An 18,091-nucleotide genomic window follows, 5' to 3' on the forward strand; every position below is an offset into this window, starting at 1 on the left:
AGCAACATCTATCACTGCTTTTGTTTTCCTGGGATCATGGAAGTGCATAAAGGTACCATGATAGTTCTCCTTGAGCTCTGTGAGGCCTCTATGTGCTAATCAAAATGGGCAAGACTGACTGTCACTCTTATATCACCACCTTATATCACATACTTCACATATTAAGTAACCTTAAAGAAAACTAAATTAACTTTCAGCAGTGAGGTAGGTTTTTTTGCTCCCCCCCCCATTGTTTGCAAGCATGATTAACAGAATGTTCTGTAATGCATCCTGCATTGAGATGTTAATGCCATCTGAGGGCAGTCTTTGTATGCATAAGCATATCACAACAGACTGGGCTGTAGTACTATAGATTATTTTGGATTTATTTATTGCAATATTCTCTTTATTGGTTTCTTATAGAAAATGTGCAGTCTGGATTCTAGGAGTATTTGGATCACAAAATTTTGATTTAATGCCTTGATCTTTTCAAGATTTTGTCGCACCCAAATTAACAACATGGTTGCTTTGCAGTCTCTTGAGAGGACAATTCTTTGTTATGGACAAATATGAACTAAAAAAAATTGAAACCTTCAGTGTTAAAATACTAAAATATAACAGAATTCACAGTATGATTTAAAACAGTGTAATTCTGTATAATATTGATAATGAAGCATTGACCATTTTAAAAAGTTTTTATTCATTTTTGTACCATTTCATTTGTTCATTGCATTCCATTTTATTTAGGTGTACTCTGTGTATACAGTACTGCATTGAAGCATACAAATCATTGGTACTATCTACCTCATTAGCACACACTGGTGAAATTAAGTGGGGAGTACTATGTTTGGTGATATAGAAGAATGAAGAATGAATGCTTAAAGCAAGCATTAACAGCTTTAAGTAGTGCTTATCTGTAAGCTTTCTTGCTCTTTTCAAGGTCACACTGGAAATTGACTAACATTTGCTCAGTGGTGATTGGTGGGATAGGGCGGATTGCAGGGAAAGAGGTAGATTTACTAATTCCTAAAACTAAATCCTTTTTAAAAGAACTTATTTAACTGCATGTTTAGCAAGTAATTTTTCTGTTGCCTAGTTTATTTAGTACTTTGTGTTGAAAGTATTCTTTGCTATATTCAGTCATTCATTTGCTTTCAGCCAATAGAGACGATATCAGCCAAAAGCAGAACCCTCTTGGTAATGATAATGGCAGTAGTAATACAAATATTCCTGACCTAATGGATGAGTTTATAGCTGAAAGACTGCGCAGCGGTAGTGCTTTGGTAAGCTTTTATGTTTTGTTTTATCATAAAATATCATATATAAAATACTAATGTTAATTGAGTTACAGGATTACCATTGCATATTCAAAACAAATTTTGTGGTGCTGTTTCACCTGCCCACATTATCAAAGGTACTGAGGCAAGATAGAAGATGGGAGAACTTGTTACAACTTTCGATCCCAGAATTCAGACCTACAGGTGAAACTCGGAAAATTAGAATATCGTGCAAAAGTCCATTAATTTCAGTAATGCAAATTAAAAGGTGAAACTGATATATGAGACAGACGCATTACATGCAAAGCGAGATAAGTCAAGCCTTAATTTGTTATAATTGTGATGATCATGGCGTACAGCTCATGAAAACCCCAAATCCACAATCCCAGAAAATTAGAATATTGTGAAAAGGTTCAACAGTCTAGGCTCCAGGTGTCCCACTCCAATCAGCTAATCAATCCATAACACCTGCAAAGGGTTCCTGAGCCTTTAAATGGTCTCTCAGTCTGGTTCATTAGGAATCCCAATCATGGGAAAGACTGCTGACTTGACAGTTGTGCAGAAAACCATCATTGACACCCTCCATAAGGAGGGAAAGCCTCAAAAGGTAATTGCAAAAGAAGTTGGATGTTCCCAAAGTGCTGTATCAAAGCACATTAATAGAAAGTTATGTGGAAGGGAAAAGTGTGGCAGAAAAAAGTGCACAAGCAGCAGGGATGACCGCAGCCTTGAGAGGACTGTCAGGAAAAGGCCATTCAAAAGTGTTGGGGACTTTCACAAGGAGTGGACTGAGGCTGGAGTTAGTGCATCAAGAGCCACCACACACAGACGGATCCTGGACATGGGCTTCAAATGTCGTATTCCTCTTGTCAAGCCGCTCCTGAACAACAAACAACGTCAGAAGCGTCTTACCTGGGCTCAAGAAAAAAAGAACTGGTCTGTTGCTCAGTGGTCCAAAGTCCCCTTTTCTGATGAGAGCAACTTTTGCATCTCATTTGGAAACCCAAGAAGGCTGCTGGATCCAGTAGGATTCCAAAAAGCCTTGGAAGGTTTCAGTGTTGGTGCTGCCAGTGATTCTGTCAGTGCCCTGGTGGGAACCTGGATTAGGAAACTCTCCAGGACAGTATAGCAATAGCAATAGCAATAGCACATACATTTATATACCACTCTATAGCCGGAGCTCTCTAAGCGGTTTACAATGATTTAGCATATTGCCCCCAACATTCTGGGTCCTTAGCATCCCTTCCAACCTTCTTTAAAAGTGGCCCCCTGGTATACGACTACTCTTCTCCACCACCACCACCACCACAGAATGGCATTCACTGCCTATGGGCAGTAATGGGCTGGATGAAGGTCAACAAATTGAAACTGAATCCAAGCAAGACAGAGGTGCTCATTGTGGGAGATCGGAATTTCAGGGATGAGTTAGATCTTCCTGTGCTGAATGGGGTTACACTCCCCCAGAAGGAACAGGTACACAGCTTTGGAGTGCTTTTGGATCCAGGTCTCACCCTGGTATCCCTGGTGGAGGCTATGTCCAGGAGCACTTTCCATTAGCTTCGGCTGATTCGACAGCTGCGTCCATTCCTTGAAGAAAACGATCTCAAAATAGTCGTGCATCAGCTGGTAACCTAAGCTATTGCAGTGCACCCTATGTGGGGCTGCCTTTGTATGTAGTTCAGAAATTTCAGTTCGTTCAAAATGCATCAGCCAGACTGATCTCGGGGGTAATCCGGGGAGACCATATTATGCCTTATTCTCAAATAGTTGTACTGGCTGCCAATACGTTTCCGGGCAAAATACAAAGTACTGGTTATCACCATTTAAAGCCCTGAATGGCTTAGGTCCGAGTTACCTTAGAGAGCGCCTTCTTCTGTATGATCTCCATCGCACATTGAAGTCATCCAGAGGGGTCCATCTCCAGTTACCAAGGGCACGTCTGGTGGCGACTCTGAACCAAGCCTTCTCTGTAACTGCTACTGGCCTGTATAATGCACTCTCAGCAGATATCCGTAATTTGGGCTCATTGTTGGCCTTCAAGAGAGCCCTAAAGACTTACATGTTTGGCCTGGTCTTCCAAGGTTTTTAAATTGTTCTTAAGCATTTTTAACAGCTCTGAATTGTGTTAAAGTTGTTTTAATATTGTTTTAAGCAGTGTGTTTTAAAATGGTGTTTGTTTTTGTTTTTTACTTGCTGTGCACTTCCCAGAGCCTTTGGATGGGGCAGTGTAGAAATGTAATAAAAAAATAAATAACATGCTCTTGGTGGCTTCTAATTCAGAATGGCCAAAGCAACTTCTTAAAAATTAGTTGTAATATGAATGGTTATAGGTTCTTTTATTAAATGGTTGGGCTAAGGAATTGTTGTTAAAGGATATTTCAGTATAGGAAATAACTTCAAATGAAATGGTTGCATTTGCTATTACAGTTCATGAATTACAAAGAAAAAGCTGTTTGAAAGAAATTCAGTATTTGTTTTAAAACAGAATTTGACTTAACATTGGCAATTGTTAGATCCTTTTGTTCTATTGCCTGTGGGCCATGTCTCTGAAATATAAATAAATATAAATGTTAAAGACTTTTCTGACTGTAAACATCTTCAACTAGAATGTGACAAGAAGAGGGAGCAGTCCAGGAAGTTTAGAAGTTCCAAAAGACCTTCCTGACATACTGAACAAGCAGAATCAAATGCGCCCTGTGGATGATCCGGGTGTGCCTTCTGAGTGGACGTCTCCTGCCAGTGCAGGCAGCAGTGACCTTGTCAGTTCTGACAGCCATTCTGACTCCTTCAGTGCATTCCAGTATGATGGCCACAAATTTGAAAGCAAGTATTCCCTCACTCACTTTGCTCTCTTTAGAGTCATAATATCTATTACACGGGCTCGTATTTTGTTTTGTTTTTAAATAAACCACTTTATACAGTAAATTTCACTGAAAAAAATGTAATGTGAATGACTGCCATTAGTAAATTGTTTAAAGAAGTAATCTGTAGTGAAAGTCACAAGGAATGTCTTTTGCTCATGCCCCATTGGATTGGCACATAACATCAGGAACTGAGATTTCTTTGGGAGATGTGTGCAGTGGCTACAAATATTATTATTATTAATAATAATTACATTTATATCCTGTTCTTCCTCCAAGGAGCCCAGAGCGGTGTACTACATACTTAAGTTTCTCTTTCACAACAACCCTGTGAAGTAACCCCTGCTAACTTGGCAAAGAGGCACCTTTTACCGTGGTGATTCTCTTTATTTAGCAGGGGGAGAGTAACTGGCCCTATCCACCCCCAGCACAGTACCTCCAGTGACTGTTGCTGGTGTCTATTTTATGTTTCTTTTTAGATTGTGAGCCCTTCAGGGACAGGGTTCCATCTTATTTGTTTGTTATTTCTCCGTGTAAACGGCCCTGAGCCATTTTTGGAAGGGCAGTATAGAAATCGAATGAATAAATAAATAAATAAATAAATAGGTTAGGCTGAGAGAGAAGTGACTGGCCCAGAGTCACCTAGCTAGTTTCATGGGCTGAATGGGGATTTGAACTCGGGTCTCCCCGGTCCTAGTCCAGCACTCTAACCACTATACCAGGGTTTCTCAAACTTGGGTGCTCAGATGTTTTTGGACTTCAACTCCCATAATCCCCAACCAAAGGCCACTGGGGCTGGGAATTATTGGAGTTGAAGTCCAAAAACATCTGAGCACCCAAGTTTGAGAAACCCTGCACTATACCATGCTGGCTCTCAAATATGAATTTGACATCTAAGAACAGTCCTGTTGGATCAGGCCAAAGGCCTGTCTAGTCCAGTATCCTGTTTTAAGATGCTTTTCTAAACGCTTTGTACTTTAGAGAACACACACTATTTATGTACTACTAGTATCTGTTTTGTAAATAAGATTAGAAAATAATGCTTTAAAGCAGGGTCTGCCTATGCCTTGCATTGAATAATGTACCCCAGGGCTGTCAAAACTACTGGCCTGCAGGCTGTATGCGACTCCCAGAGCTTGGCAGTCCAGCCCCTGACAGGCTGCTATCACTGTGTTTCACTGCCCGCCGCTGCCTCACTTCTCCTTTCCACGGTGACGGCACTCCTAACCCCTGCCATGACACTTTTTACTAGGGGTGTGCACAGACTGTGGTCCGAATTTGGCAGTGTGGCTATATCACACCTGGTTTCCCCACATGTGCAGAGGCCACTTGCATGGTCAGCATGGTATTGCTGACCACAGGGTGAATTTGGACCGGACTTCGAACCATGGTCCATGCACACCCCTACTCTCTGTTTTTATTGTTTTATTGTGAACTGCCCAGGGACTTGCATTTTAGGTGGTATATAACCGTTTGAATGAATGAATGAATGAATGAATGAATGAATACTCATTACCTCCTTCCCTTGCCTCACTTCTCCTTCCTACCATTGGAAGGTGGTGGCAGTCCAGGGCCTCGGTCACTGCTGCTAAGAAGGAGAAGCAGAGGCTTGCTTAGGGCTCTTCGCTAGGGCTGGCTGAGGCAGGCTTCAGGCAGTGAGGAGGGTGAGCTTGGCAGCACAGAATTATTATTATTTTAATCAGTCTTCCCCTGAGCATATTCTGGTGTGTAAAGAAGACAGAGGGAGGAAGAGAGGAAGTGAGAGGGTGAAGGAGGAAGACAGAAGGCATGAGGCAGGTGCAGCCCCTGGAGATGCATTGAGCTAAAATCTGGCCACCATGTTTCTTTGAATTTTGTATCCCTGGTGTACCCTGTCTGTCCCCAGCTCCAAAGTATTCAGCTGCTTGAGATAAGCTATGGCCCGAATGTTCCTTTGACCCACATTTCTTTCTTTGGTTGTAGGGTTAGGTTTCTTCAGATAGACTATTGTCATAACAGCTTCAAACTGACTTTAGTTTCAGAAGTCTGCTTGTTCAGCATTCTCACTCGGTAGTTGGTACTGCCATTTCATCTCCCAGCAGGTGGTCAGGCAATATGTTACAGGAAGGAATCATATCCTATATGTAGAGTCCAGGGTCCCAAAGGTCCCTTTAAATCTACTTTCTAATAAGGGGACAATGTGATAGAAAATTGGATGTTGGTTTTTTTAGTGGGACAGTTTGAGATATGAACTTCTCTGGACAAGAAGGAGAAAAGAGTGGTGGTAAAAAGAAGAGTGTGTGTGTGTGTGTGTGTGTGTGTGTGTGTGTGTGTGTGTGTGTGTGTGTTCCCTGATTGTGGTGATAGGAGAAATGTTGAACAACACCCCCCCCCCCGGTTGAAGAGCTTACAAATTCAGTATTTGTGCATGCTTAGGACTTGCTGGATTTCTGAAGGTGTGCCATCTTTTCATTTGGCTCTTAGGAGAAGACAGCAAAAATGTATCACTTTGGTCAAAAAGCCAGGCCAGCAAACTTGCTGTTCCAGCAGGATGGACCTCTCCCAGTTTTTGATTCTGTCCTCTGACAAACAGCAGGGAGTGTTTGTAGCTCTGAAGCTTTGACTTGGGAGCGCAACCAGCCTTTTTTGTCAGTAGCAGATGAACACACATTTTTTCTTGATTGCTTGCTTTATTTATTAATTAAATAATTTATATCCAGCCTTTCCATTGCAGATCCTCATAGCACCTTACAACAGAAAAATGTAAAAGCAACAGCTGACATGATGCACAGTTCTAATGTCTCCGTTCGAACTTGTTACAATGCTGCTGCAGACCTTGGAAGCAGTGGTGCCTCTGTAGAAAACCAGCGTAGTGCTACCAGCATTACCACAGTTGTCCCCATTTGCAACCATGGGAATAAATACAGTGATGCTGCTAGCACTAGCACTAGCTCTCTACAGCCACGCCACGGATTCCAGATCTGCAGCAGAAGCGCCAAAAATTCTAATGGAGACATTAGAACAATGCATCATGTTGGCCAATGAATTTTAAAATACCAAACAATATATTAAAAAAACAACATGTGTACAGTAGCAGTTAATAAAATTAGATCAGGTCAAAAGCTTTCTTACTGTGCCATGTTTTAGTTACTCATCAAAAGACAAGCAGCAAGGAATTTGACAGTCTATTTACTGCAGTCATTGGCCCGGTCTTGTGTCATTTCTCCTCCCCTGCCCGAGCCTCAGGTCTGGACTTTTTTTCTCTCCACCACCCCTACTGCTCTTTTGTCAAACAAAAGTGGTAGCGCTCCTGACATTCCAAGCCCCAGTGTTGTGGGGAAGGATCATAGGGACGGCATTATTGTTGCCAGCTGGCCTCCAGTGTCACTTGCCAAGATGGCTTCCCCACACTTGTTTGGTCCTAGGTCCAGGAAAGGGAACAGCAAAGTCTTCAACATATCTTCCCCTTAGCCAACACATAAGGGAGGAGGGGGGACCTCTTGGTTTTTTTTCCCTTCCTCCAAATGCAGATTGCCTAGGCTGCTACCCATTCAGCCACAGACCCAGAAAAGTAATAGCAATTCACAGAGTTTTTCCCTTAGTTAAATGGGAAAAGGAAGGGAGACACAAATGTAGAGGATGAAGGAGAGGAAAAACATTAAGTATATTATAGCATATACAGAATCTTATAGTATACTCAAGGGGTACATATTGATCCCCAGGTAAACAACCTGCTTATCAGGTCCCCATCAGAGATGTCAGGGATGTACCTTATGGTGTCCTGCCCACAGCATCACATATTCATTGTCCATCAGAGCTCCTTGCATCTAGTACAGCAGATCCCACATCTCAAAATACTCTGAAAGAGTTGCAGAAAAGATCTTCCTATCCCAGTCAGGAAGGCAAGCTCATAACTACAAAACAAGAGCTCTTGGCATGCTAGTTGGTGAACCTGATTATGCCTGGCATAGCTATAGAGGGCAATAATAGAGTACACCAAGTTGATTCCTTGGGTAAGGCTTCAGTCCAGCCCTATCTGGTACCTTCTTCCACTACAATGTCAGCTCTCCCTTAGACAGTCTCTGCAAATTAAGATACTTTGGGAGTGAGGTTCTCCTTTCAATGGCAGAGAAACATCTATCTATCTTCTATTCTATCTTCAGTCAGGATCTGTTTCGGACATGTGTGAATCCAAACTGACAAATAAAACCCTCCATCAGTTGCTACAGTGGCACCAGATACAACAGTCTAAAAGAATAGACCACCTTATTCTATCCTGGATGGAGGACAAACTCTCTTTACAGAGTTCCTCGAATACTTAGTAGGTTTCCTGAGTCAGCAGTTATGGATCAGGGAGAGTGGGTACTGCGTCTGTTTCTTGAGAGAGACAACTTCAAAACAGTGGTACATCTGCTGGTAACCTCCAGACTGGATTACTGCAATGTGCTCTATTTGGGGCTGCCCTTGTACATAGTCCGGAAACTACAGTTGGTCCAGAATGCGGCAGCCAGGCTGGTCTCTGGGTCATCTAGGAAAGACCATATTACTCCCGTATTGAAGGAGTTACACTGGCTGCCGATATGTTTCTGGGCAAAATACAAGGTGTTGGTTATAACCTATAAAGCCCTAAACAGCTTGGGAGTTGGGTATTTAAGAGAACGTCTTCTTCGTTATGAACCCCACCGCCCATTGAGATCATCAGGCGAGGTCCGTCTGCATTTGTCTGGTGGCTACTCAGGGACAGGCCTTTTCTGTTGCTGCCCCAAGGCTTTGGAATGCGCTCCCTAGTGAAATAAGAGCCTCCCCCATCTCTGACAACTTTTAAAAAGTCTTTAAAGACACATCTGTTCACCCAGGTTTTTAACTCAGATTGTTTTAAAATTTTAAATTGTGTTTTAAATTTCTTACTTTTAAATTTTTTGTGTTTGTTTTTAATTAATGTTTTAATTTTTAATCTTGTTGTAAACCGCCCAGAGACGGAAGTTTTGGGCAATATAAAAATATGTTAGCTAAATGGAATACAATAAATAAATCTAGAGATCTTCCAGTAAATTAGGGATGTGCACTGGTTTGGCATGAGGTTCATGCACTGGTTTGGTACTGAATCCATTTGGACAAGACTCGAACTGGTTCAGTGCCGCGGGGAGGGGAGTGGCAAGTGGGATCTTTAAATAAGAGGAGAGCACGTCCTTACCTGCTTGCCACCGCAACATGCAGCTTCCTGCTGCGACACCACTTGTCCCAAGTACCCGCGTGCTGTGCTGGCACATACATGGCATATGCACATGCACGGGCACCATTTGTGTGGTCAGCATGGCAAGCAGACCCCGCGCTCCATATTTAAACAGAAGGAAATCTACTAAGTGCAGCTTCCAATTTCCTTTACTCTCTCTGCACAGATGTGCACCCTGCATTATTTTTGAGATGTACAACATCTATCTAAAATTTCTAAATGTAATTTAGAAAATTAAGATAGATAGGCAAAGGGCTATAAAAAGTCTCAGTCTGTGTTGGTAGTGATAGTTATTCTTTTTTAGAGATGAGACGCACGAGACAATGTGAGGGGCATTTTTCTCCTACCAAAGCAAGACAAAAACCTAGGTTTAGCCTTGCTTTAGGCATGAAATATATTTCTGCTCTAATCAATTTCTGCATCTTCACCTGCTACAAAAATAGATCAGGAAGGACTTTCTGTGAAGGGGGAGCTTTCACTCCAGACTACTTATGCAGCCATTTCTGCCACCTTGTTCTATTCTCTGCCTATCACTGGATGGCAGTGTTTGATTTGCAAGAATCTGCACAGGATGTTGTAGTCCACTTTCTTTAAATGAAATGCAAATGAAAGGGTAGCAAATATGTTCTTCCTAAGTTCTTGAAATTAATAAGGGCTATGTGTTTAATGTGGATATGAGGCAGAGACCATTTAACCTTTTCTTATCTCCCCCCTCTCCCTTTGGCTTTAGATTTCAGTTTTGGCCCTGAAGGTGGCACAGCAGCTTCTACAGAATCAGATGCAGGTTCAGCACCTCAGCAAAGTGCTGAAGAACAGGAAGTCGCTAGTCTAACTACACTGCACATTGATTCTGAGACCAGCAGTCTCAATCAACAACCTATGTCTGCTGAAGCAGCAACTATTACTGGTAAGGTTGAGCAGTACAAAGAAACTCACTGTAGATATTTCTGCCAATCTTTGCTCTCAGTGCTGCTAAGCAAAAGGGTGGAGTCTCTGTGTAGACTTTATATATCTAGATATTGGTTAGCACAGCTTTGTGGTAATTTCTCAACAATGTTAGATTTTGTTTTCACACACAGGTATGGTAAACTGTTTCCACAAAATTGAGCTGATAAATGTGTAGTCTATCATGTCTATAAAACTGAAGAAAGGCATTTATGAGGATTATTTTGCCACTGAATTTTTGTTAAATCCAGAATTGCGGTCTGGAATACTTTTTGGGAAAATGGGTCTTTCACATATAAAGAGAGTCAAGTTATTGGTTGCGACCCAGAATTTTTATTTTATTTTATTGTTAGATTTATATACCACCTTTTATTAAAAATAATCCCAAGGTGGTTCAAAACATAAGAACAGCCGTGCTGAATCAGGCACAAGACCCATCTAGTCCAGCATCCTGTTCCACACAGAGGCCAACCAGATGCTAGGGATGTGCAGACTGGTCCGGCGTTCCAGTCTGGGGGTTCGGGGTCGAACCGACCCACCCCCCGCCCCCGTTCCATCAGACCAGAACCGAACCACCGGGTCTGGTCCGGCCGGTCCACAAATTTTTTGGTTTTTGTTTTACATTAAATTACATTTTAATTACCTTTAGTCCCTTCGGGGGGCTTGCTGAAGCCACGGGGGACGGGGTGTTCCGCTCAGGCTCCCTTTCCCCCCGCCGGCCTTCTTTATCACTGCCGCAGCTGGGTAAAACTGAACATTTTCGGCCCTTTGGGGCTTCCGTACGAGTGCGCAGCCACCATTTTGGCGGCCACTGCGCATGCGCCAATGCCCTCTGCGAGGCCACAGCCAGGCTCGTATGGAGGCCGAAAGGGCCAAAAATGTTCAGTTTTTACCCAGCCGCTGCAGGCCGCAGCGGTGATGAAGAAGGCCAGCCGGGGGAGAGGGAACCCACGCGGATCCCCCCCCCCACAGCTTCAGCAAGCCCCCCAAAGGGGCTAAAGGTAATTAAAATATAATTTAATTTTTTAAAAAAACAAAAGACCGGTCCGGGATCGGACCGGGGTGGGGGTTCGATGGGGGGCCGGACCGAACTGGCCCGGTTCCATTCGAGGCCACTCCGGCCTCGAACTGAACCGGGCCAGATGGTTCCATGCACACCCCTACCAGATGCCTCTGGGGAGCCCACAGGCAAGAGGTATGTGCATGTCCTCTCTCCTGCTGTTGCTCCCCTGCAACTGGTATTCAGAGGCATCGTGCCTCTGAGGCTGGAGATGGCCCACAGCCACCAGACTAGTAGTATTGTTAGACATATGTATTAAACAATTAAAACAGTACAAATATTAACCCAGAAGCCTGTGCATGGTCTGCCTACATAAATGCTAGCTCTTTTTTTGGTTCAGCAGCCTCTCCAGATCAAACCATCAAGCAACATTTTAGATTCCCCTAACCAAACCAAGATCAGTTATGACTGGGGTTCCCAGCAGCAGGTATTAGTACCCTAAGGGGTACTTGAAAGGTTCTCAGGGGGTACTCAGAACCCTTCTGTTTCCCCACACAGCAATTGCACAATTCCCCCCACACGCCATCTGAGGATTGCCGACTTGAAACTAATGCATCCTCAGCAATGTGTCCTCTATAGAAGGGGAGAAAGGAGGGTGAGGATCCTCCTTCTCTCCTCTGATTGGCTGACATGGCATACCGCTCCCATGGGCCAACAGGCTGTAGAAAAGTAACATAGTTTACCTGTCATATTAATTTCAGTGGGCGTAGCCACCTTAAGTGGCACAGCGGGGAAATGCTTGATTAACAAGCAGAAGGTTGCCATGTTCAAATCCCTGCTGCTACTATATTGGGCAGCAGCAATATAGGAAGATGCTGAAAGGCATCATCTCATACTGCACGGGAGGAGGCACTGGTAACCCCCTCCTGTATTCTACCAAAGAAAACCACAGGGCTCTGTGGGCACCAGGAGTCGAAATCGACTTGACGGCATACTTTACCTTTACCTTTACCCATGAGTAACTTAGTCTGGATGTAAGCCACTGACTGGAGTAACTGTAATACTTAAGTGTGCGTGCACACGCACGCATGCATGCACATGTGTTCGTATATACACACACAAGCTACCAGAGCTGAAGGTTTGTGACAGAAGGGGTACACATAACTCATGAAACCCCTGAGTTAATGGTATTTTAACTAGCTAATCTTGGTCTGTTTTTAGCCACGATTGGAAGCAGAGTCTTCCTGCTTGTGCACAAGTAGCATGGAACATGCCCTTGCGAGGCTTGAAACCAAGGTTTAACTGTGGTTCCACATGACATCTGAACGCATGAATGATGTGACAAATTGCTTCCTTTTTTGTGTCCTACTTAATTAGATGACTCTGAGTTCTAGTATTTGAGACTACTCTCTACTCGCTACCCATTCTCCACATCATTTATAGCTCTAGAAGTCTCAAGACTTCTTGCTTGCTTCTACTGTGAAAACTATCAATATATTCCTCCCTTTATCTTGCTTGTATTTTACCAGTTACCAATCTGTAAGAAGATCTGTCACTTATCCCATGTCTGCTACAGTTCCTTAAAAGCATTTGATGAGGGATTGGTGATGCTGTTTTAAATTTGGACTTTGAAATGAATAGAGATTATTGTTATTACAGTTGACATGAATGGCTAAGAACACACATGCTAAAAACACCTTTGGAAGTAATTTCCTAAAGAATTGCTTTTTTAAATATATGCATTTAAAATAAATAAATAAATAAAGTTATGCATTTCTCAATACCAGCAGCTTAAGCTTTTCTAGATCAGTGTACAGAATCCCGTCTCAGGGGCGTAACTATGATAGGGCAAGGGGAGACAGTTGTCTGGGGTCCCACTGCCTGTTGCTCCCCCCCCCCCGAGGCAAGTCACATGACTGACTCCCCCAGCCACGCACCTGCCCGGGCTTCCTTCAGTTGTATTCATCCACCGAAACTGATGTGAGTGTTAAGACCTGGAGCTACCAGAACAGCATGACTTTCTCTAATACCATGAAATGACTTGCATTGTCCACAATTTACAAAACCTTTAAAAAAATAATTTAGGATGATGTTCTGTGACACATAGGTGTATATATATTACTATGCTTTTTGTTACCACTATTCAGCCTCACTTAAGATTTCTTTACTTCATGAGCTGAGCTTTAGTGAGAGGGGGCCCATTTTTAAATCTTGTCTCTGGGCCCATTCCAACCTTGCTACGCCCCTGTCCCGTCTTAAGGTATTTTAACAATTATTTTCCTTTTACTGGGCACTCAGCATTCACATTAATACTACTTGCTAATCAGAATGAAGATTGAGTAAACAAAATGTTTTATTCTGACAGTTAAAGTGTCATTTGCAGGTTCTGAAAGTGTTTCACCAATCCAATCTGCTGTCGGATCACGGTCCCAGACTCCATCACCTGCCACTCTGAGTGCAGATCACAATGAACAGAGAGATCTGCAGCTGGATGAGAAGCTTCACCACTCTGTTTTACAGACACCGGATGACCTAGGCAATATCTTAGACAACAAACTTAAAATTATCTTTACTTTTGTTTTCTATGCAAAGCTCATTATTCAGCTAATTATTCTCAGTATTTGATAGTTTCAGAGAGGATTCTCTTGCATTCTGCATGCCGCTTCTTAAAGTTGTGTGGTATTACCAATGCTTTTAAATTGCCTTAGAGCCAGCAGTGGCTCATCCTAATAAGCTAGAGGAGTTCCAAACAGGGCACAACTGCCACTCCCCAGCAGCTCCAGTGGCACCTCTCTCTCCAGCCCCACCCAGGGAGAGAGGGGAGAGCTGGTATTGTGGTAGCAAGCATGACTTGTCCCCTTAGCTAAGCAGGGTCTGCCCTGCTTGCATATGAATGGGAGACTAGAAGTCTGAGCACTATAAGATATTCCCCTTGGAATGGAGCTGCTCTGGGAAGAGCAGAAGGTTCCAAGTTCCCTCCCTGGCATCTCCAGGATAGGGCTGAGAGAGACTCCTGCCTGCAACCTTGGAGAAGCCGCTGCCAGTCTGTGTAGATAATACTGAGCTAGATGGACCTATGGGGTGACTCAGTATATGGCAGCTTCCCATGTTCCTAGGTTCCAGGTGCTAATGGTAGCCTCACTTCAAGCAGACTTGCCATTCATCAGGTAGAGCTGTGTGGGCTGGTTAATAATTGACCAGCCTGCACAACTCTACCTGACAAGTGACCAGCTTGCAAGCAATGCAGGCCTCATTAACTACGGGGCGGGATGGGAGAGACACAACTGGAGCTGCTGGGAACCAGAAGCAGCTGTGCCTCATTAGGATGAGCTGTTGCTGCTTAGAGCTGTGGTGGTTTCTGCAAGAAAGGGCTTCTTGCATTGGCCCTGAGTACAGCTTCTTGACTAATTGTGTATTAGGCCTGTGCCAAGCTTCAGCCAGAGCCAAACATTCCTCACAGCTCCCCTGGCACCATCTAGAGGTGACCATACCTGCCATGCTACACTTGCCCTGGCGCTGGTGGGGTTCCTTCAAAGGAAACAAAGCCTTCTCAAGCCCTGGTGCCATCTTGGATAGTGCCCATAAAGCACTGTGAAGTGTAGTCCTTCCCTGTGCTTTCCCCATAAAGCTCTGTGGGGAAGGCATTGGAAGCGACTACATTTCTCAACAGACTGTACACAGCTGCTATGCTGGGAAAGCACAGCACTCACTGAGGTCAGCACTGTGGGAATGGTTCTTGTACTGAAAGTGTTTTGCCCAAATGGCCCCTGCTTGAAAAATAGTGAAGATCATGCTTTAGAAAAGTATCTCTTTTCAAGCACAAGTATGATTGAACAAAAGAAATATTGAAACTGGCACAAGGCCCATACCAGAAATCTGGCACAGTACAGGGAGCAGGATCACACACTGTGCCTAGCCTGCCAGCCCCAACCTGACCACCATGTGTTTCATGTGATATAGAGAGAGTGCATATATGCATGCATCCAGAAATGTACAGTCCTTGCCCTTAAAATCAGTGGGTAAAGATTGCATATATTAAGTATACTGATGTAGGACTGTATGACCCATTTCTGATGTAACACTGAGCCATTTTGGAAGGGCGGTATAAAAATCGAATAAATAAATAATTAATAACACTAAACTGTGAGTTAGCACTATGTGAATGACCTAGGGCTCATGCCCTCCCCTCCTTCTCTTGAAAGAGAGAATGAAAGTTTCTGCTTTCCTTTTAAGAACAAACCTCAATTCTGTGTTAGGTGCAGGCTTGGGAACTGCAGTTTGTTAAAATAATTAGAGTTAGAACAAGCAAGGCTATCAAAGTATGATCAAACTGTATTTTGGTATCCACTTTGGTAGAGTTGGTTTTAAACTCTAGTTAAAAGAAAAAAGAAAAAGGCCCAGCATTTGTACCTAATACGAAACTGCAGTTCTTAAAGTGAAAACAAAAGCCTTTACTCTTCTCTCACTTAGAAGAGAGGAAGGGAGAGTTTGTGAGACTGTGGCTTTCTTGGGCTTGTTGACCTAGGCCCAGTTCAAGCCATGATTTAATGCTCTCTGTGCACTCACTCTTTTGCCATTATGATAAAAGTGGATAAGCCAGGCATGGGTCCATGAATGAGTATAATCTCATTGTGCAACTGTACATTAAATTTTACTCAAGTTACCACATGTGTGACTAGACCCGTAGTATTTCTATAAACATGCTGGCCATGATTATACATTTTTCAACTTCTGTCATGCTCTGTCAGTTCTTAGCGTAGAATAGGGATGCCAACAGCCCCGCATTATGCAGGATGTCCCGCATTTTCGAGGGAAAGTGTGTGTCCTATTTGGGATGCAATTTATCCTGCTTTTTTACCTTTTATTATTATTTTTTAAAAGAACACCACACGTTTAGAGCCACCACCAAGTGGCGGCAGAGCAGGATGTGAACTATGAAAGGAATGGTGTGGTGGCTGCACCTCTCTGGGGGAGGGGGCAGGGCTGGCTGGGGTGTGGGCGGTGCACACTGGTGAATGGTGACATGCGTACTGGGCTGCTGCTAAAAGGAAAGCCTGGAGCACTCACCGGGCGCCGTGGCCGCCATTTACTTCAGGAGGTGGGGTGAAAGAAGGGGGCGGGTGAAAGACTTCCTCCCTCTGCCCTACCTTCCTCAAATTGAGGCAGACGGGTCAATTTCAGGCTTCTGTGCATGCTCCCTCCCTTCCACCCTCCTCCTGAAGTCAGTGGCAGCCACGGTGCCCGGTGAGTGCTCCAGGCTTTCCTTTTGGCAGCAGCCCAGCCCGCCTGTTGCCACTCGCCAGCCCTGGCCCCTGCCCCAGAGAGGTGCAGTCACCATACCATTCCTTTCAGAGTTCCCGTCCTGCTCCGTCGCCACTCAGTGGCAGCTTTAAAAAGTTTTGTTTTTTAAAAAGTATTCTCAAAATCTTGTGCAACATGTATGGCTTAAGGCTAAAAAGGCTTGCTTTGGGGCGGGGGGATGTGCCTGGTTGATGCAGTTTGCAGTTACAGTTCTCAAATCTGTGTGAAAATCACTTGTGCAAAATCAAGGCGAGCCCAATACATTATTTTTGATTGCTTTCTTCAAATGTGCAAGAGTGTCCCCTCGCATGAGCAAAGTAATTAATCTTATCCATGTCGATGCCCGTAATCTCAAAGGAAGTTTTCAACTTGCAAAAGTCATGGAGATTGCCACAGCTATAAGCTTAACAACTTTCTGGTTCATCTGTTAACACTTTGTACATAAGCAGACAACTATCTCACTGTTGCCTAAGGCTATGACCTACTTTGCAACACTGGTAGACTCCAAGGCCTCATAAGATGCTGGATGCAGGCATTTTGATATCATAGTAGAAGTGCCCTTATGACGCCAATAAGCTCTATGAGGGGCAAGGTAAAGCAGGAGTCCCAGCAATGCATCTTCTGGGGTTAGGTGCTGCTGTTGCTACCTTGTTGCAAATTGTGATGTGGCACAGGTAGCAGGACTACAGTTGTTTCCTGCTACCAGAAACTCTTCCTTAATTAAAATATTTTCTATTATTTTTCTGTCATCACTGTTATTTTTTCTATCTGGTTCATAAAGTCCTCATCCTTCTGACCAGATGGAATGTCTTGTTAGGAAAGCACAAATTGCCTTCATAACCCAGATGCATCTTTATGAATTTAATATGTTTATAACACCTATAACAAAGGTCTCAAGGCAGTTCACAATCAAATAAAACAACCAACAATTTAAAAACAAACCTTTAAAACATATATACAGTTCAGTTTAAAATAAATATTTATGCCACTTGACATTCTACTTTTTCTCTATACAGTGGCTAATTTCCATGTTGGGATGAGGGTGTGTTTGTAGGATGATGTTGAATAAAAGAACAAGTATCTCTGCTGCTTATGCACAGATCAGGCAGTTGTACTGAAAAAAGTAAGACATAAAGCATATTGTATGCCAACTTGAGCTCCTTGGAAGAAGGGTAGGATGTAATCGTAAGAAATAATATAACCCTGTACCTGAGTTTCATATATCTTACTATGTTTGTTTATAATAGCCAATAAATTTGAGTTTGCCTCATCTCCCTCAATTAATATATATGACAAGTGCAGTCTCTTTATCTTTCTCGCTACAATAGGTCAGATTTGTGGATGGCATAACCATTTTTATGGTTATGAATCATTTTTAAAATCTGACTGTCCTTAACACTAGTCCATTAGCCTTTCCTATATAGTATGGGCTTAGGCTGTTTTGCCCAAAATAAAAACATGAAACCATATTTGATAATTATATGCCAAAAGGAATTCATCCAATGTCTTGTAAGAT

General features: G+C 43.2%; 1 protein-coding gene across 13 annotated transcripts in view; it reads left to right on the plus strand.

The window, feature by feature from the left end:
* The window catches only part of RALGAPA1 (Ral GTPase activating protein catalytic subunit alpha 1), a 287,874-nt gene that overhangs the window by 120,620 nt on the left and 149,163 nt on the right, over positions 1 to 18,091 (plus strand). For all 13 annotated transcript variants that reach the window (XM_053285328.1, XM_053285342.1, XM_053285334.1 and 10 more), the window contains 4 exons: positions 1,138 to 1,262; positions 3,863 to 4,079; positions 10,060 to 10,236; positions 13,658 to 13,810. In XM_053285328.1, the coding sequence (XP_053141303.1) occupies positions 1,138 to 1,262; positions 3,863 to 4,079; positions 10,060 to 10,236; positions 13,658 to 13,810 (672 nt within the window). The remainder of the gene's footprint in view (positions 1 to 1,137; positions 1,263 to 3,862; positions 4,080 to 10,059; positions 10,237 to 13,657; positions 13,811 to 18,091) is intronic.

Source organism: Hemicordylus capensis, chromosome 1 (genome assembly GCF_027244095.1).
Source record: "Hemicordylus capensis ecotype Gifberg chromosome 1, rHemCap1.1.pri, whole genome shotgun sequence".
NCBI classification, from domain to species: domain Eukaryota; kingdom Metazoa; phylum Chordata; class Lepidosauria; order Squamata; family Cordylidae; genus Hemicordylus; species Hemicordylus capensis.